This window comes from Thunnus thynnus, chromosome 11 (genome assembly GCF_963924715.1).
Source record: "Thunnus thynnus chromosome 11, fThuThy2.1, whole genome shotgun sequence".
In the NCBI taxonomy this organism is placed as follows: domain Eukaryota; kingdom Metazoa; phylum Chordata; class Actinopteri; order Scombriformes; family Scombridae; genus Thunnus; species Thunnus thynnus.
Window position 1 is genome coordinate 2,387,843 of NC_089527.1, and position 20,660 is coordinate 2,408,502.

At 38.9% G+C, this 20,660-nt stretch overlaps 1 protein-coding gene across 1 annotated transcript in view; it reads right to left on the reverse strand.

The window, feature by feature from the left end:
• The window catches only part of ttn.2 (titin, tandem duplicate 2), a 252,950-nt gene that overhangs the window by 145,218 nt on the left and 87,072 nt on the right, over positions 1–20,660 (reverse strand). The window contains exons 73-92 of the mRNA XM_067602773.1: positions 19,788–20,066; positions 18,919–19,206; positions 17,549–17,836; positions 17,114–17,404; positions 15,357–15,644; positions 13,888–13,998; positions 12,687–12,972; positions 10,792–10,975; positions 10,630–10,710; positions 8,868–9,135; positions 7,707–7,742; positions 6,525–6,551; positions 4,357–4,413; positions 4,075–4,119; positions 3,732–3,779; positions 1,948–2,004; positions 1,177–1,248; positions 808–873; positions 547–627; positions 292–363 (exon numbers count right to left, since the gene is read on the reverse strand). Of these exons, the coding sequence (XP_067458874.1) occupies positions 292–363; positions 547–627; positions 808–873; positions 1,177–1,248; positions 1,948–2,004; positions 3,732–3,779; positions 4,075–4,119; positions 4,357–4,413; positions 6,525–6,551; positions 7,707–7,742; positions 8,868–9,135; positions 10,630–10,710; positions 10,792–10,975; positions 12,687–12,972; positions 13,888–13,998; positions 15,357–15,644; positions 17,114–17,404; positions 17,549–17,836; positions 18,919–19,206; positions 19,788–20,066 (2,925 nt within the window). The remainder of the gene's footprint in view (positions 1–291; positions 364–546; positions 628–807; positions 874–1,176; positions 1,249–1,947; positions 2,005–3,731; positions 3,780–4,074; positions 4,120–4,356; positions 4,414–6,524; positions 6,552–7,706; positions 7,743–8,867; positions 9,136–10,629; positions 10,711–10,791; positions 10,976–12,686; positions 12,973–13,887; positions 13,999–15,356; positions 15,645–17,113; positions 17,405–17,548; positions 17,837–18,918; positions 19,207–19,787; positions 20,067–20,660) is intronic.

Here is a 20,660-nt window from a genome sequence, read left to right on the forward strand (position 1 = left end):
ATTAGCTAACATTAGCATAAAGTTGTGGTAAAATCTAAGAGTATTCAAGAGGCGTTCAAAAGAGTAAGATGGCACTTAACAAGGAGACACACACTGATGAAGAGCGAAATTGGTGACAGTATTATGTATAAAACAGTACAAACAGAGTAAGATGAAATCAGAAAATAGAATAAAATCCAGACGAGACAGACATCAAGAGGTGAAAAGCTACGTAGCGCTGAACACAGATAAGCTGCTACTGTAGATTCTGGTTAACATGTCAATCAACAGGAAGAAGAGAGTGAAAAGTACCTTTAGTTGGCACCTTGGGCGTCTCGGCAGGGGGAGAGGGAGCAGCCACAGGCTTCTTAACCTCCTCTGGTTCTTTTAAGATACATTCAAACACATTGTAAACCAGTAAATCAAAGAAAACAAGGTGATGAAAGAAACGGAGAATGTAAACACAGTTCAAACCAAATCATAACAGAACAGTCCACAAAAGGACGGTGTCATCAGCACGGATGGAACATATTACGTAGAGAGATGTTAGAAATCAGACATCTCTACCTTTGGGAGCAGGAACTTCCTTCTTCTCTGGGACTGAAACAACAGGAACCTTTTCCTCCACGGGCTTTTTGGCCTCTGGTACTTCAAAAGTTCAGTACAATCACGTAAATTTTAGCAAGATAAAAACATCCAGGAACAAAAGAACTCACAAACACAATTACACTAAATACATGGGAGCTATTTTAAAGGAGTAAACAACATGGAAAGTCATAGATGAAGTTATCAAAGTGGTACATGGCAACATTGGAGGTATGTTGGTACCTTTCGGTGGTGATGGCTCCTTCACAGCTGTCGGCTTCTCTTCAGGCTTCTTCTCAGCTTCGGGGACTTAAAAAGACACTGAGTATGTTAGCATCAATGGGAAGATGCTGTGCATTTGAGCGTGAAGCAGAGAAGCTTGGCAAAAGACAGGACTGACAAAAGAAAAGGCAACTACAGTAGATAATGTAATGACAAGTCTATCTGTAGCCCAAATAAGAAATAAAAGACTAAAAGAATCAAACAAAAACAGGAATGAAGAAGCTGAACACAATTTTAGTAGCAAAGGACAGATGAACAAGTTTGTGAGTGGGTTTCTTTTGCAGGACAGAGCGCTGAGCTGCAGCAGGAAGACGGTCATGTCTGCGGTACCTTTTGTAGGAATTGCTTCTCTCATTTCAACTTTCTTGGTCTCCACTGTCTCCTCAATGGGAACTCTGGCAGCTGAAGGAGGAAAACAGGAAAACTTTCAGAATCATTGTCACTGTCAGAAAGCAAAAACTTTCTGATGTCCATGTTACTGCAGTGTTCCAAGCCATGGCTCATTATATGTATGAATTACGGCTTGTAACTCAGAAACATCAGATTCAACATGTGTTTGAGTCTCTTAATCAGTCCTACACCAAAGAATCAGTGCTTTGTGTCATGCTAATGATACATACATTTATACATACATAGGATATGTTTAATTTCACATAGAAATAGTAAGAAAAAACCTGTTGAAAGACTCAAAATTTACAATTTACCAGGCAATCTGTAGACTAACCAGAGGTGAAACTGTATGCAAAGGACAATTATAACCCTTGTGCTGGAAAACAAAATAATTACCCATGCTAGAACAAAACTAAAAAAGTTTTTAGGAGTTAAGTAGAAGCCAAAAAATTGCCTCAGACTGCAAAACCAGGAGAGGTTATTTTGGTAAACAAAAAAGTAAACACAGATGAAGAACGATTACAAACAAACAAATAAACAAAAGAAAAAAGGTTGAAAGAAAGGAAAAAAACACAAACATTAAACCTCAGAAACAGAGACAAACATTAAGAGAGAGCCATGGTTAAAAGCGGCTCAAACACACAAAAACACACACAGGTATTAACAGACAGGTAACCGATGTCCGTCCTGTTGGTTACTGTGATCGGATACCTTTGGTTGTGGGCACTTGTTGTGTTACTGTCTCTTCTGTCCAGCTCTCATACTCGACTGAAGTGTGACGATCACAAAAGTGACAAAAAACAACAATGGTGAGTGAACTGTGTGCACAGTGACAAAAACCCATGACGTCATTTCACAGTTTAATAAAGTCACTGCCCTGTTGTCTCAGAGAACCTTTAGACCTGCAAGGTCTACATCAGGCAAACAGTCGTGTCGACAAAAAAACAGGCTGAACATTCAGACAAATAAGGACAGATCTCATGAGAGGTAGGTGGAGCTGTCATTTTTATGTCTGAATATATTTTTATGCCGTTTTTTTGTTCACATGAATGTTGGCCTTTGTTCTATTTTGCAACTCCATAAGACTTGGCAGAATAACCAGAGCTATTACAAATGAACTGAACCCCAAACCTGCTTTTAAAATTTATCCTCAGTGTCTTATGTGAAGTTTATGTAACTTATGTGAGTTTATCTTTTATATTAAATGTCTGTACAAATCAAGTTGCGTTGCCTGCAAACAGCTGGTGACATTGCCTGGTTTTAAACTGGTCAACAACCTCTTTTCATCGGCAGATGTCAGGCTTCACACAGACTGAAGTTTGGTTGTAATAGCTGTTCATAGGACCAGTGTGTAGGATTTAGTGGCATATAGTGGTGAGGTTGCAAAAAATGCAAAAGGCCCTCGCTAGAGTCAGTGTTTGGTTTGTCCATTGTGGGCTACTGTAGAAACATGGTGGTGCAACATGGCGGGCTCCGTGGAAGAGGACTCCCTCCCTCTGTAGATATAAAGGCTCATTCGAAGCTAACGAAAACACAAGTGTTCGTATTTTCAGGTGATTATACACTCATTAAAATATACTTATGAATGTTATATTCCATTTCTGCCTATATTTCTGTCAGTAGATCCCCCTAAATCTTACACACTGGTCCTTTAAATTTCATGCTAAAGCTACAGGGTTTACTGTTCAAAACCTACAAGACAACAGACTTTGAAAACTGTGAAATGCCGACATGACTGGAAGTTAGTCAGTGTGTGATGGAAAGATGGAAGATGGGATGAAAGTTAAAGAGTGAAAAGTTTGTACACCTTTACATGTTTCACAAAAACAAACAAACAAACAAGAACATGTAAAGTCACACAACAGCATGAAGACTTTTATATTAAAATTGTTTGTACATTTTTTTTTCAGCAAAAACAACCTTTATAAATCAGAGATCAGTCAGACAATGCAATGAATGATGTTATGATGAAAGTTAAGAGGCAGATTTGGGCAAATTCACAGTTTCCTCTTATGGATTTACTGATATTTCACTTTGTCTAATGAATCCAAACTCCAGTATTCATATCTATTGGTTTTTGTTATTGGTGAGAGAAAAAAACCTGTTTTCATAGAGAACAGAAATTATTTTTTATTTTTGTCCAACAAAAATTACTGAAAAAGAGTCATTAAAGCTTAAAATTTTAGATTTACAAGCAAAACAAATTATCTTTATTAAAATTTTCTTCATTCTTATTTTTTATTATTAATTATTTCTTTGTGAGGTACAAAATTTCAAAAAACCTAAATCACAAAGAAAACGACGAACCATTCGGATTTAAAAGTTACATTTAACTTTTTGAATATTCAGCGTTGACAGAAATCCTCATGATGCTTCAAACATTATTTTTTAATTAATTAATTAAAATGATTAATTATCTTAACGTGTTTTTCCCCAGATCTGCTCAGATGGTAGATGGTGATGAAGAGGATGAGGTTCGTATGAACATGTTGTACCTCTCTGCTCCACCTCTTCTTCATAGTGATACGAATATTCAGCTGATTCTTGTGAAAACGAAAACGTTTTTTTGTTTCAGTTATTAAGAACAAAAGACAGACGAGTTTTCAGTTTGTGATGAGAAGTTTGGATTAGTTTGACTGTCAGTGACGTGGTGTTTTCAACAGTAAAAGAGTGAATGAACAGTGTTTTTTCACTGTAAATGTTAAATATAATCTGTGACTGGATCTATGACAAATATAATAAGTTTAATGTTAAAGTCATGTTAATTGGTTTTTATGTAGAATCTGGTCAAGATGAAGGAGGTAAAATGTAAGTAGGGGGAGATAAAATCATAAATACCTCTCTTTTCAACCTCTTCTTCATAATGATAGAATTCAGCAGATTCTTTAAAAGATAAAACACATGTTGGTTTTTATTGTTAAATTTTGGTCGAAATCATTAAAATCTGATCAGCTACAAAATGGTGCGTTTGAATTCAAGACTTTAGCCAGAGATGAATTAAGATTCAATTTACAGAATCAGATAATTCATCCAAACTTTATTTGGGATCTTGGTAGAAATCTACTTTTTGATTAGTTGATTTCAAAATGAACTGAAACCTGCACCTGATTCCAGTCTTACCTTCGATTGCCACTGATGAAGCCACTTCAGGCCTCTGAACTGAGGAGTCTGGGACATCTACAGAATATGGAATATGGTTCATACCACATCTTGATTTTAAAAGAAACTATTACAATATATTTATGAAAGAAAAAGCAGTTACAGTAGTATTAGGAAAAAAAACAAACATTATATCAATAGCTGATTTCACTTGTTGACATTTTAGAAAATCCTTGTGTTTCCCAGAGTTTGCCAGAGTTGTGGAAGGTGTGTTTTTCCACTTTGGAGGAAAACAGCTACCATTTTTTATTACTATTATTTTTTTAACCAACATTCAATGTGTATATATACTGTATATATAACAACTATATATAACATATACATATATGTATATATAAATCAATAAAGTCCTAAACTTATTTCCATTGTTGTCCTTGGTGTTTTCAAAGTCCACCAACATTTAACACCATCATAACATTGGATATGCTAACTGTTTGTAGCTACCAGCGACCACTGACTGGCCATGGTCAATGTTATGGGACTAAAGATAGTCTATGTAGAGCAGTGATTCTCAACAGGGTGGTAGGGCCCCCCAGTGGGTATTCAGGGAACATTAGGGGGTGTAGGAAGTCTGGCAGTGGCGAGGGGAGCGTCTGGATGCTAATGGTGGGTGCAGACAAAGCACAGGTGTGTGTTAAGCGGTTTTGTGCTGTGCCTGAGAAAGACGAAGAAAAGTGACACCAATACAACGTGGAATATCTTCACTTAGCTAATCTCAAGTCAACATCCTTCTGTCCATTTATAAAGCAGCAAATCAATGAGCACAGGGCGCCCACTGATGTGCCTACTCACTGAAGACTCCTCTGGGTAATATTAATGCTGGCAAGAGGTTTCTACCTGACTTAAAGTATAGAAAGCATTTTGAGAGCATCTAACTTCTGCATCGTGATGTATTTTCCAGTGAAACGGGATAGACAGGCGGAACATAACGTTGGGAGGAATTTGATTTAAATGTTGAAAAGTGGGCATGTCATAATGAATCTTAGCTCTGTGCTGCTAAAAGTTGAAGATTGATCGATAGGTGGATGTCATGATATTATTGGTTAAAAAGGTTTGGTTCAAGCTATGTAAGCACACATCATATTTTGTGGAAGAAAACAGGATCGGATTTTGATATAAGAATACAAAGAAATGGATTTTTCTGTCTTTTTTTGGCATATATTGTTAAATTGTGATAATTTCGTCTCGACTCTAAAGGGCATCTACCCAAAATAGGTTGAGAATCACTGATGTAGATTATGATATCTGCTTGGGGCTACACTGGCTAGAAGTTTTCCCTCTGCCTCCAGTCTTTGTCTCATCATGTTTTTGTACAATACTGTAGGTATCAACCAACTACAAATTTCTAGCATAATATTTTATATGCTAACAGTTTGTAGCTACTGTACTAGTAGGCTACAGCAGCCAACTACAAACATCTGGCATAATATTTTGATATAACAGTTTGTAGCTACTATAACATTACCCGACCACAGCATGATGTTTGATATTTAGATTTTTAGATTTACATCTCACTGCATTGTTGGATTTCTCTGAAAGGCAAACACTTCAAAATACAAAACAAAAATATTTAACCAAACAAAATATGAAAAAAAACAAACAAAACAAAAAACAATAAAGCTAAACACAAAACAAACAGGACAAACAGAATACCTTGGATGTAGTTTATGGCTGTACTATGTGGCTAACTGTTTATACCTATAACTTCAGCAACCTACAAATAGCTAGCATAGTGTTGGATATGATAGCTTTTTGTAGCAACTGTAACAATAATCATCTACAAAGAGCTAGCATAATGTTTGATGTTTGTACCTTCTTTAACTTAAACCAACTACATAATGTTGGATATTCAGTTTTTGGGTAATTATGGACAGTTCATGGCTGTTTGTAAAATCAGCGTGCTACAATCACTTAGCATAATACTGATTATGCTAACTGTTTGGAGTTACAGTGGCTATCAGTTACCCCCTGCTTCCAGTCTTTGTGCTAAACCAGGCTTAACACATCTACAGAGATTAAACTGGTATTCATCATATTATCTCACTCTGGTGAAGATGGACAACAAGAGGATTTCCTAAAATGTTGTGATTGATTTAAGTTGTTGACAGTCTAGAAAATTAAATACTTACCGAGGGGCACCATTGCTAACTCAATTTCTGTGAAAAGGGGAAGAGTGAACACGCATTAAACACTGAAACACTCAAAAGCTGAACAGAAGCATAAAAAGTGACGCCTGACTAGGAACTGTACCTTTGCCAGACAAATAAAGCTCAGCTGTGCTCTTAGCCTCTCCTCTGGGCTCCAACCTCACAATCACTGAGTACACGCCTACATGGGATTAGTAATGAAGACGTTTATCACTCAAGTCATAAAAACAATGATGAGAAAAAAATCTATAGGGCTTTTGGATGGGCCTTTGGGGCTCGATGGCGCTCTACACACCTTCGTCTTCAATGGCCACATTTCGGATGACCATGAAATGTCTTCGGCCCTCACTTCTGAAGTTGTATTTAGGGCTCTCTTTCAGTTCCCAGGTGTCTTTGTACCACGAAACGATAGCATTGTCGAAGGACACTTCACATTCAAAGGTGGCTGACTGGCGCTCGTTGACTTCGATGTTGTGGATGCGTTTGGTGAAATGAATTTGTTCAGCTAAAACAGATAAAGACGTGAATGGGTAAACGTGTTTGGCATCACAACTAGGAATGTATGACAAAACTTGAATGGTAGTTTTCATCGACACAACATCCACATCAGGGTTAGAAATGATGATCATAGGAATGCTTATGGGACGGTTATGATGACTGGTTGTTTGGAGAAGGATGGATTTGAGTCGAGACGGATGTAAGAAGACAACGAATGAGATGATGGCGGAAGTTTTTTGCGAGATAATCCTGGAGAGGAGAGGCGTGGAGAAGGTTAAGACAGAGGAAGACAAATCCCAGAAGAAAGAGAAAAAAAGAGGGCAAAATCCAAATCTCCAACATTAGTCTTAGAGTTTGATGAGGGGAAGTTGTAAGAGGTTAGTCAACGGGCAGAACATCCACCACGTCTAGAAGGTTGCAGGATGGTTTCCAGGTACAAACCTTCCACCCAGAGGTCGGCCGAGGACTCCAGGTGCTGGTACTTGCAGGAGTATCTGCCCTGGTCTTCGGGCTTCAGTTCTCTGATCAGAAGCTTCTGAACCTTGTGTTTCACCTCAGATGTGTACCTGCCCTTCATGTCTAACTGCTTGCCGTTTTTATACCACTGCGCCTCTACGTTAGGGATGGACAACTGACAAGACAGAGTGCACGACTGGCCTTCCTTACCCGATGTGTCCTGCAGATGCTTCTCAACCTCCGCTTCTAAAAGACAAAAGACACAAAGAAGAACAAATGGTATCTGTTAGGAGGGTTTAGTGGTTTTTGAGTATTACAAAGTGGGAACAACTTTTTTTATATTACTCTAAAATGAGAAGTTTGGAAGTATTTATTGATGCTTTAGATGTACTTAAAGCTCCACTAATCAGTACTTTTTTAGATCGACAATGAATCAAAAGCTGTCTCTCGTAGTTCTTGAGAGATCAGAACTCCAGCAACACTTGTAGTATAAAGAACAACTTAATCTGTTGACCGACGTGTTTTGGCTTGTGGCCTTCATCAGGGTCATTTCTTTCCCTCCTCCGTGCACCTTGGAAGTAGGTGAAGTTGTGCCAGAAACCCTTACTCTGCATGTCATAGTTCTTAACCCACAGAAAATTATCTCCAACTCTGCAGCTCTACGGAGCTTTTTTTTTTTTTAGCTTCTTTTACCTTCTAGTTTCAGTTTTGTGGCACATTTCCTGTCTGGTTCAGTCTCAGCTGTTTTCTGATAAACTGAATGTGAAGAATGTGAATTAAGTAAATATTGGTATGATCACATTGCCTTTTGTCTGCTGGATGTGGAAGTAGGCGGCTGCTGATAATATGTCAGATGTGTTGTGGCTGATACTTAATTCTTGACTTTGTTAACAAAAAAATATTATCTTGCATCTCATGTTCTTCTTCTGCTGATGGAGTCTGCACAGTTGTCATGGGGATACCTCAGTGTTATCATATGACTAAAGTTGTGTAAGTTTTCTGTCTGTTTTTTTATCCTTAAGTTTTTTCGTAAGTTTCCATATAGAACTTTGGTCACATGATTGAAGTGACCAAAGTTACAAATCTCCATGACAACTGAGCGTACTCCATCCACGGACGAAGCCCAAGAGATGCAGTTGAAAGTTGAAATTGGATTAGTGGAACTTCAGTCAAACAACATGGACCCAACAGCCCCTATAAAAACAGTTCATGTTAATTCTCCAGTCTAGGTTGGTTGTCTTTCCAGGACTTCAGTGTGCACGGTACTTCTAGAAATGACGGGTGTGTATAGTTGTAATGAAGGTGTATAAATGACATGTTGTGGTATATAACTGACAGATGTGGCACAGCTGCATGTGTATCAGTACTGACCCATGACGGTGAGCTTGGCGCTGGAGATGTGCGGCCCACAGACCACCCTGTAGTTGCCCTGGTCAGACGACTGGCATTTCTTGATTTTCAGCAGGTGGCGGTCGCCGCTGATGCTGATGTCGTACTTGTCACTGGTGTCCAGTTTCTGGGTGCCTTTGTACCAGGACAGAGTGATCTCTGGGTAGTTGATCTTGACTTCACATTCCAACACTGCTTCTTTGTTGGGGTAGACAGACTGATCGGCGATATCCTTCACCACAGTGACAGGCTGCCGGAGGGACAAGAGAATTAAATCTCTGAATGTTTCTGACAGCAACACCAACGTTTTTTCATTGTTAAAATCATGATGACACTATCCTACACTGAAGTCTCCAGTAATTATCTGGGTTGTGTTTTGGTTAAAACAATCAGCGTGCAACTTTGACTCCTTCTAGAGTGAATCAACCTCCAAACCTAAAATTTACCAGGTGATCTGTTAATGAATCAGAAGGGAAGCTGTGTGCAAAGGAAAACCATAAGCCTGAATACTATCTGAGTTTGTGGTGGAAAAAATTAGAAATTAAAAATGGGTGAAACAAAAACAGATTTAATCTGCGTTCTGATTGGCCACTTGCTTCTAGACTCACAGAGAAAAGTAGGATACGCTGGTTGTCATTTCTTTTGACAACTAGTGACAGGACAGGCCATTTCAGCCCATAATTACACATTCAATCTCCAAATTGACTTTGACAATTTGACTTTGAAACTAGTATTGTTTGAAAGTTTTTGATATCAGTGCTAAAACAAGACTTTTTGTATATTTTAGTTTTGGGAATATAAACATGTTTTAACCTTTTTTTTTCATTCAACAAACTTTTCCAAAATGCTTACTGCATCAGTGATCACAAGCCATGAGTCAGTGAAGTAAACAAGGCTTACGATATGAGCGAGCATTAATAGACTCTTTGATACTTAATGCTACAGACACATTTCCACATGAGGCTCAGCTTTTAGGGGCTGAAAGTCATGACAAGTAAAACAAACAAAAAAAAAAACTTTAAATTTTAACTTTTTTCAGTTGTGAACACAGAAGTGAGTCGTTCATTTGGACACCAAAAACAATTCAAGCCTTTTACCAATGTGGTAAAAAAAATGTCATATTATCTATATTTTAGTTTTTGGGCAAGCCCTTTAATTCTTTCGTATTGGCAAGATATTGCTAAAGAAATATGTTTTTTTTGGAATAGAGGTTGATCTCTTCTCTTATGTCACATTATTCCTGGGCAAAATCCTGGACGAACTGATAATGCAGGATGAATATCTCTACAAAATACTCGTGGCTGCAGGCAAACCCTCCATTAAAGGACGACTGGCCTGCAACTGTCAGCAAAATACACTGTATGGAGGAATTTAAATTAAGACTGAAATATGGACTACATACTCTATGTATATGTACCTATAAGACGTAACTCATTGTTTATGTCATTGATAGACCCTGTTCTAGACAATTATTATGTTGCACATACCACCAACCCGTTCTTTTTGCCTGAAAACAGCAATAACAAATAAAGTTGCATAAAAGAAATACAAAATGGAAGCAACAGATATGGACTAATTCAAAGACAAAATGAGGAGTTTTTACATGTTGATGTATTTTATGAAACTCTGGGAACTTGCACAAATAAAATGTGTTTATCTTCGGTGTCTATGTGTGGCTGCAGATCAGCTAACAGATAAATTATCATGTTTTCCCATTTCCTGCAGACAGTGAATGCATCCTGACCTCTGTTCGCTCCATCCTCTTCTGCAGGTCGGCCACCAGTCGGGCCATGTCCTCATCAGACTCTCTGTCACGTTCCAGTTCCTGTCAACAACAACAACAACATTGAGCATTTTGACTACAAAACACAAACACGTCTGAGGAGCTGCTCGTGGAGAGTTTTACCGGTCTTCCACTTTCTTCAGCTTTCTCTTTCTTGAGCTGCTCGATGGCCTGCAGCAGGCCACGGTAGTCGGTGATGCCGTACATTCGGGCGTATTTCTCGTACTCTTTGGGGTCCACGTTCCTCAACAACTCCACGATGTCGATGTCCTTCTCCTCCTGTGGACTCTTCTGCTTCGATGGCGTCCTGAGAACACAACACAGGAGACACAAAGTGTGAAGCTGGTGAACTGATTTTACCCGTTTAGACACTGCATGCATAAAAAGTGAGACTTCTTTTCCATCCGTAGCTCTGATCCTGATCCTGAAACGGTGGGTGAATTGTTTACCATCAGACAATAACACAAATATAACAGACAAATCTAACACTAATGAAGCTCTATACACAAGACTCATGTTCCTCCGACAGGAACTTTCTTCCCTCTTTATTAGTAACGGTTCAGTTCATTCCTGATGTAGATCGTTAAAGCTCAGCTCCCTCCACAGCAAGTCTATTGATATCTATTGATCTATTGATATATCTATATCTACAGCAGCTCCCTATTGAGGTCGACGCCGTTCATTGCTTTAACAAAATCAGGTATTTTAATGTAAGGAAGGTAATTAAAAGTATTTGAGTGTGGGCATGAATTAATAAAATTATATATGCATACAAGTGTTTTATACATACAACTATATAATGCATATGTTTACTCATCTTAATTCTCTTCCACAATGGAGCTACTGTATATGATCAGTTTATCTGCAGGTCTTGAAAAGTCTTCTGGTATTATGGCCTTTTTTGACTAATTTGACCATTTTTAACATCTCTGTGACATTTTATTCAGCAAAAGTTGTTTAGATTTCTCTAAATCCATCTTTCCTTACAGCCCAGACTCCTCTCTGTCCTCCAGCAGACTGTTTCTGAGGCTATTTACATAAGATCTGAATTATTAATGATGCATGATCACGCACTGGATGCGTGAACCTCAGCAGTGCGTCGCTGAACTGCTGCGTCTCTCACGCTGGAAGCGTGTCTGCTGCGGCGCTTCTGCCACTGGCAGCCCTATCTCTCTATCGTGTTCCCTGTCTATTTCTGCTGAGAACCGTGCGCGTCACGCGGCGAAAATAGGCGAGACCTCGAATCTCTAGATGAAGTGATGCAGCAGCCTCTAACCTGTTAATATGGGCGCCGAAATGAAAAGCAAGAGGTTCCGCGACGCACACACGCTGCTCTCGCATCCAGTGTGGCCCAGGGGTAAGACAGTATAAAGCGTCTATGAAGCAGAGTCTGAAGCTGCTCAGCTGAGACTCATCAGGATGTTTCAGAACGGTGAGATCGTGTCTAAGTTTCCTCACAAAGTCGCTAGCTTAGCTTTAGCATAGATTTATTATATTCCTTTAGCTGAGTAACAGAAAGAAACCATGTTTTAAATCTTCATCCACGGATTGAAGATGAAAAAGTCGGCTGTAAAATGTGCCGAACACATACAACCACTTGCCGATAAGGGAGGAGAGATTGTCCCTGACATTCCTGAAATTTCCATCCTCTCGAAGGCTGTCGAGACTGCTTTGCAAACTCTGAATACAGAAGTTACGTACGCACTCAGCGCTGAGCGGCTTCCTGCAGATTTGATTTGACTTTCTGGTGTGACATAGGAACGATTATCGCTTCAACACCACTCGGTGCCATACACATCATTTTAGACACATTTCCCCAAAACTCAGCCTGACATATTTGGGATCTTCATTGGAATTTAAAATAAAGTTCTGTAAATTCTAACAAAATGTCTTTACCCTGATTGTGTAAAGATGGATCCAGTAGAGTTTGAGGAGATTAAAATGACTATGAAGATGCAGATTGATTAAATAACATTTCATTACATGATTTTATGAGCATTGAAACAAAACAAACTCACTTCTTAAGTTTGGCTCGGAGGTCTCCCTCGAGCTGTGCTGCTTCTTTCTTTTCGTCCACGTGCATGTCGGCGCTGCACTCAATCTCTCCGTGCTTGTTGGAGGCGACACACCTGTACTGACCCGAGTCTGACTTGGTCACCTCTTTGATCTCCAGTTTGGCCTCCTGGCCCTTCTGCACGATGGAGATCCGGCCACCCTGTGTGATCTGCCTCCACTTACCCTTCATCCACTTCACGTTGGGGATGGGGTCGCCTCCCACCTTAGCGATGAAGGTGGCAGTGCCCTCTGCGGAGCAACAGTATGAGGTTTAATCAACATTATAACAGTCTGTTATCTAAATGTAGGATTCTTGTCAGTTCTTCAGAAAACTGAAGCTCTGTCGTGTATGTATATCTGATGTTATATAGATACTATACAAGTTATTAGCATATACATATACAGTACAGTATATAATATATGAGTCTCACATCAACCTTCAGTCATCTGTATGGGTCTGTATGCTGGTATGCGTTTTACTTTAAAACCAATAAAACAAACCAAATCTTCCTGTTCTATTAAGAAAACCAGTTACCTACGCTGTATCTGTATTGTGTTTTAAGTAGTTAATGTGTACATTTTCTGTACCTCACCTGCAGAGAGAACCAATTCTTTATTTGAAACAGGCTTATACTCGAGACATGCCTTCATTGTTTTATAATTTACTAAGAAGCCTCCCTGTTTGATACACTTCCTCTATGTTTACCTGACATCTTAATAAATTAAAGTGCTAATTCCATCAGTACAACGATACAGACATGTCATACTCACCTGCTCTGAGTTAATTAAGTTCTACTTTGCTGTCAATGACACTCAATGCTTTCTGCACAGATGTTTCACATTGAAAGCCTCCCAACAGCTCAAAGGACACAAACCTTCCCATTTATAGTAACAATTTAATTTAAAACATCTGCAGGAAGAGTTGAGTCTACTGACTGGACGCAGAAAAAAAAGTAGAACAGTCTTAGTGTGTTCACAGAATATGTATTCATCCTGGTCACACCTATTTTTTAAAACTTGGCCAGTACTTGAATGCTGGTTTTTATTTGAGAATTCAGGATAATAATGACCAGATGATTTATGTAGCACTTGCCAAAAACAGATGTGCTGTGTATTACATTAATTCCTGTGTGTGTTGTGTGTTATGTTTGAGTTGCGTCTCACTCTCAATGACGTGTGCAGTCTTGGGCTCCTCGATGAAGAACAGCTTCTCCAGCTTTTTGGTTGGAGCGGCTGAAGGTGCTTCAGCAGGAGATGGAGCTGCTCCTGGTTTCTCTGCAACACAGCAACACAGATTTATATGTTTGTATTGTGATTATTGTGCAGTCACACTGTGAGATTATTAGTGTGGTGTACACCATTAATTCATCCATAATTTATTCAACATTGTCCCACCGTTAAACTGTCCTCACTAGATAGAACTGTTTGACCTCTGACAGGCAGCAGGAAACAAAGCAGCAGTAAATGTTTATTTTAAGAGAAAAGAGGGCTCTTCTCACAATGTAGAAATAAAAGTATTGCTCTTTAAAATAGCAACGTGTTCTTATAATTAGTATGATTATTATTTTTATTATTAGGGACCGAGCCCAAAAGGCAGAGGACCCTATTATTTTTCTTTCTTTATTATTACGCCACTTAAACCCTAAATTTGACCCCCTAAACATGCTCAAAAACTCACCACATTAGGAACACACATCAGGTCTGGTGAAAAATTTGATCAAATGTAAAAATTAACCCCCAAAGTGCCAAAATGTGCTCTCTAGCGCCACCTATGTAACTAAAATGGTATGTCGTAGAGAGATCAGACCAAAACTCAATTATTCGTCTCATCAAGATCTACAAATCATACGCTGATACCCCTGACCTAAATCCAACAGGAAGTCCGCAATAAGACTTTCAAAATAAGACTTTGCTCCAATTTTGGACCTCCGAGGGCATTAATGGTATCGGCTTCAATCATTAATACATGACTTATATTAGTATAGTAATTAATCAGGCATATGCTTGATGCTTTGATTAAAATTGTCAAATATGCAGCATCTATAGGAGAATAGTGCTATTGCTTTTCATGGTAATATCCATTATGGTTTTTTATTTAGCTTTTTGTTGCCCAAAAATTAGAATGGAAATCTATGAGGATTTGTATAAAATGCATAAAAACTGTCAGAATCTCTGTGATTTTTATGCTACATGACCATTTCAACCTAATATACATTTTCTGTCACTTTGAATTTTTTTTGCATTTTCTCATCATCTTACATATTTCACATAATCGTCAGTAAACATGTGAATCCTGAGCAAAGCTGTAAAATATGGGGGCATTTCACCTGTAGATGACGCTACGGCAAAGTAATAAAATTAATAAAATAGTATGATCATTTCAAAACAATGACACTTTGTTTCCTTCCCAAGAAATAACTGTTGTGAATCAAAGTCAATCTACTATTGTTCCAAGTTTTCAACTGTGTCGTCATTTACTTTTCCTGCAACAGCTTTTCAGCTGCAGCCAGCATTCATACTGTATTTCCTTCAGGAAGTGCTTTCTGTTGTTGATTTAATAGATAGCTTACATTGGAATTTCTTACTTAGGGTAGAGATTTGATGAGGAAAAATAAAGTTCTGACACTCTTTACCTTTGACGGTTACTTTGGCCTTGCAGAACTCACTGCCGGCCTCGTTGCTGGCCTTGCAGAGGTAATCACCAGCATCGTGTTTGGATGCGGGACTGATCTCAAGGCAGGCGGTCCCATCTGAGAAGCTAATCTTGGTGCTGCCAGCAGAGGTCAGGTCCTTCCTGTCCTTCATCCACTGGATCTTCAGAGGAGGAGACCCGCAGACATGACACCTGAGACTCAGCTTCTCACCCTCATCCACAGTCACTGGTTTGAGCGGGACGTCAAACACTGGAGGCTTCTTTGCCTCTGCAGGGGAAATACAGTATGATAGATTTATTACAGCTTCATTTATTGGACTGATCTGACCACGATCGAACTGTCCATTAAAGTATATATTATGATGTAAAAGAGTAAATAGAGCAGGTCCAACATGAATCAGCTCTGCAACATTTACAGCCAGATGAATTCACCAAAGGAAAAAAAATATAATTATAATAATTGTTATGTTATGAAATCTTTGCTTGTAATTACAGGATCATTTTCTTGTAATAATGTCTTAACATCTCATAATCCAAAGATCTGTATCTCATTATAAAACTATCTTGTAAGGACAACAACCCTATCAAATATCAGATCCAATTATTATTTTCTGTTTACACTGTCTATAAAAAACAGATCTAAGTCACACTGAGGAGGAATAAAGTCAGATTTTGTCCACTTATACCTTGTGTTGGAACATTGTGTCATTTCATGATGGAATGTGGAAGAAAAAACTTTTTTATTAGAGTTGAAACAAATATTTTTATCACTGATTAATCTGTTGAGCTGCCGCAGTCACTGCATTACCGCCGTAATGCAATCGTCACACCCACCGCAGAGTCCAGCTGATCACCACCTCACCGCTGAGCGCGCGGCTCAAGTGATGGGACACTAGTTATTCTCTCAGGCTTCACATAAAGAATGATGTGCTGAGACATTTAGACACATAAGACGTAAAGATAGACATTTAGACTATAGAAATATACAAATAGACTACTACAGGAATAAATGCATTTGAAAAGTTAACTGTATTAGTCTGAATATAAGACGGTGGTTTTTTTCCTAGAAATATGTCTGAATTAGTGGGGTTGTCTCATATTTGTGGGCTGGACAATTACCCGTTCACAACATCAGATCTTCTTTTTGAATGGATAAAGTAGTGAAGTGTAAAACCAACTCCTACACGGAGTGTTGCATTATGGGTTGTTTGTAGCATTAATGTTGCTAGGCTAGCGATCTGTTTATAGTGAGTGTGTTAGACTCAGTCAGCACTAAAAGTGTTTTGTTAGTCCAGTTTAAACTGCAGGAGTTTCTGAAGGCTCGTGTAACGTGGTTTTCTGCCACAGAGGAAATAAATTCATGACGAGCAAAAATGAGTCCAAAGCGTCTTTGGACGTCTCTACTACAGAAACGGAATATGTCAAGCTGCCAAATACCACTGTGACAGATGATAAGAAGCTCAACAGGCAGTCTTATAAATGCCAACTGCTGGAGAAAATATGGCGGCAGCTCTAGTTGATTATTTTGTAGATTAATTTAGTAATAATTAAATCTATAAAATACCAGAAAACATATGTATAAATATATATAAAAAACATAACCAGCAAATAAGCACATTTGAAAAGCTGAAGTAAGAGAATGTGTAACATTTTACCTTGGGAAATGATCAACAACTGTTTCAGCACTACAAATCAACTTCCTACTGTAATGAATCCAACATGGTGTAAAACACCCACCTGAGATGCCAACAGTGACATCGCAGGAGACCTTTCCAGCTTCGTTGGCGGCGTGGCAGGTGTACCTACCACTGTCGCTCACCTGGCTGCTCTTAATGCACAGAACGGCCACATTACTTTTAAAGCTGATATCATATTTGTCAGAGCTGTGGATCTCTGTGTTGTCTTTGAACCAGCTGACAGACATGGGCTGCGAGCCGGAGACACGGCCCTCGATCTTCAGCAGTTTGCCCTCTGTGTCCTCGATGTGCTCTGTGGGCTTTTTGGTGAACATCGGAGGGTTTTTACGCTCTGAAAACAAGAGTGTGAACAAGAGTGAAGTGACAGCAAGGAGAGAGAGTTTGGAATCTTCACACAAAGAAACGCCCATGAAGGGGGCTTGAGTGTTTAAGAAGAGAAGGCCGTGATGACGTGAATGTGGCCCGAGTCAAATACCTTTGACAGTGATATCAGAGGAGCAAGAGTCCTTCCCCATGTCATTAGAGGCATGGCAGAAGTATTTCCCTGTGTCAGCTTTATCTGCCTTCAGAATGGTCAGGTGGGGCGTGTTATCCTCACAGCTGATCTTATAATTCCCACCAGAGCGAATATCTTTATGGTCTTTAGACCATTTGACTTTAATGGGGGCAGAGCCGGTCATGTGACACTCCAGCTCAATGCTGTCGCCCACCGTCACCTCCCTCGGTGACAACTTCCTGTCAAAGACCGGAGGGTATCTTGGTTCTGCAGGGTCCGTGAAAGAGTGTGAGGAAAATAAGACAAAACAACAAATCTTTAGATAGAAACATTTCAATAGTTTTGGTGTCAAACAGCCTCACACTGTCTGACAGAAGGTCCATAAAGATCATTTACAGTCTGTGTGCTTGAGACAGAACACGTAAAATAAAAACTGCTTTCATTGTTCTTCTGGAACAAAGTGAAACACATCACACCACTGCCAGAAGAGTCAAGACACAATTAGGCATCAAGATACCAAAACACTTTTCTGCTGTTTGAATATATTCTTAAATAAAATCTGAAGGCCGTATTCACAAAGACTCTTATTCTACCGCCAGGACTGCTCAAAGAGTTTCATCTTGAGAGACACTTTCAAGAAGCTGTCTATGGATGACATCATGTTTCATGACTGAACTTCATCACTATTGTCACGGTGATTAGTTGACAGATAATCAGTCTGTCAGTGAAAGAACACAAAGACTGTACGGGAGATAGAAAAGAAAGAAAGACAATGAAAGAGTAAAAGAATTAAAAAGAAAGAAATGAAAAAAGAAAGAATGAAAGAACGAAAGAAAGAATAAAAGAGTAAAAATAAGGAATGAAAGAAAGAATGAAAAATGATGAAAAAGAAAGAAAGAAAGAAATGAAAGAAAAGGAAAGAACAAAATAATGAAAAAGAACGAAAGAATGAAAAAAGAAAAGAAAGAAAAATATGAAAAAAGAAAAAACTAAAAAAGAAAACAAAAACAGACTGACATCACTTGCTTGTTGATATTCTGATATTTTGTCCTTTGATGAGGTCATTCTATAAAGCACTGATTAAATAAAGTTAAGAAATGACAAACTGGCATCTGAAGAGCATTTCCTGGACGTGTTTGAGGCTTATTATCAGTTCTTCTCTCAGACTGAGGAGCAACTTTTAGCCATATAATGTTTTGTGAAAATACTCCCCCCCGTATTTCTCCTAACTCCAGTATCTTGGAGGATGTTTTGTGAATACGGCCCCTGATTTCAACCCTGTAAAAACAGCAGCATTTCAATCATCATGTAGAACCAATCGCTCGATCTCTGCGTCATGCTTAACACACCTTGAAGAGTGAGCTTAGCTCTGCAAGAGGCCGAGCCCACGCTGTTGGTGGCGACACAGGTGTATTCTCCAGAATGTCTCATCTCGCCGCGGCTGATCTGCAGCACGGCTGTGTTGTCGTCGTACAGCATGGAAAACTCGTGTCCCTGGCTAAGAGGCTCGCCGTCTTTCAACCATGAGACCTCCACGGGTGACGAGCCGGCGACGCGGCATTCGAACCGTACCGGCTCACCCTCCGTCTGCTGCAGGCTGGTGATTTTCTTGGGGAAGGACGGTGGAGTTTTAGCCTCTGGAGAAGGTAAAGATGTGATGGTGAATGGCAGGATTTTGGCTAAAAGTTCATTCATGACAAAATTCAAGACATCACCTTGCACTGTGGGAAATTACAACAAGCATTTTTCACTTCTTTCTGACATTTTACAGACTAAACAATTAATCAAGAAACTGATTTGCAGAGTAATCAATACAGAATGAAAGAATGAAAAAGAACGAATAAAAGAAACGAAAAGAAAGAATGAAAGAATATAAGAAAGAAATGAAAGAAAAAGAAAGGATAAAAGACTGAACAAGAAAGAAAGAAAAAAGAATGAAAGCAAAAGAAAGAAAGAAAAGAAGAGAAAGAAAGAAAAGAGAAGAAAGAAAAGAGAGTGTGCTCTATGAATTAATTGTGGGTTTACTACCACTAAATACGAGTATTTTATTACACTACAAATAATAAAACATTCACAAATAATTCAAAATGCTTTGTGTCGAACGTAGAAGTTATTTCACAAATATGATGATGAAGATTCACATTATTTATTTGCATGTCTTGAGTAAAAGAGAAAAGAAATGCACACAGATGTAGAGAAGAAGTTTGGAGATGATCACCTAGCACATTGAGTTTGCAGGTGGAGGAAGCGGAGCCGATCTTGTTCTCCGCCTTGCAGGAATACTCGCCGATGTCGGCCTTGGTGGCTTTGCTGAGCTTCAGACAGGCAACGCCCTTCGAGTACTCTAACTTACAGGTGGGGCTGGACCTGACTTTGCCATCAGCCTTGAACCAGGACACCTTGATCTCAGGTGTACCCGCTACCTGACACTTCAGACACACAGCATCTCCTGCTGTCACCTCCATGGGCTCCAGAGACTCAACAAAGTATGGCGGTTCTGCAGTGACAGACACAAATATCAGATACCTCAGACTAACATCTGTGTGATGCCTGACATCTGCTGGACAAAGCAGGAACTGCACTCTTTGGTCTGTGGTGCCACCTAATGTCACTCTCACAACACAAGATTTTTAGGGATAAAGCCATTATTCCCTCTTACCACCATGTTACAAACTCATCCAAGTCTTTATCTAATATATATCTTCAATTTTCCTCTGCATGTTTTGGTTTAGCCACATTGATTTTCATCATTTTCTCTGTGTGCACATCACAAGCTTTAAGAGATAATTTCACTTTTTTTAAGCCCTTAGCTTCCTGTTGCATTGGCTTTGTCTATACATGCAGTTAAAATCAGCCCGTCCTCACAAGAGCATCAAGATTCAAGATTTCAAGATTCAAGATTCAAGATTCAAGATTTAGTTTAATGTAATTTTCTTGTGTATTTGCATACACAAAAAAATGAAATGCTTTCCCTTCCAGCCCACAGCAGTGCAACAACAACGGAAAGGATATAAGATATACTGTATATCTAAAAATTCACTTTAAAAAAATGATAAAAACATATAAATCCCAAGAGAAAAACAAAAAAATA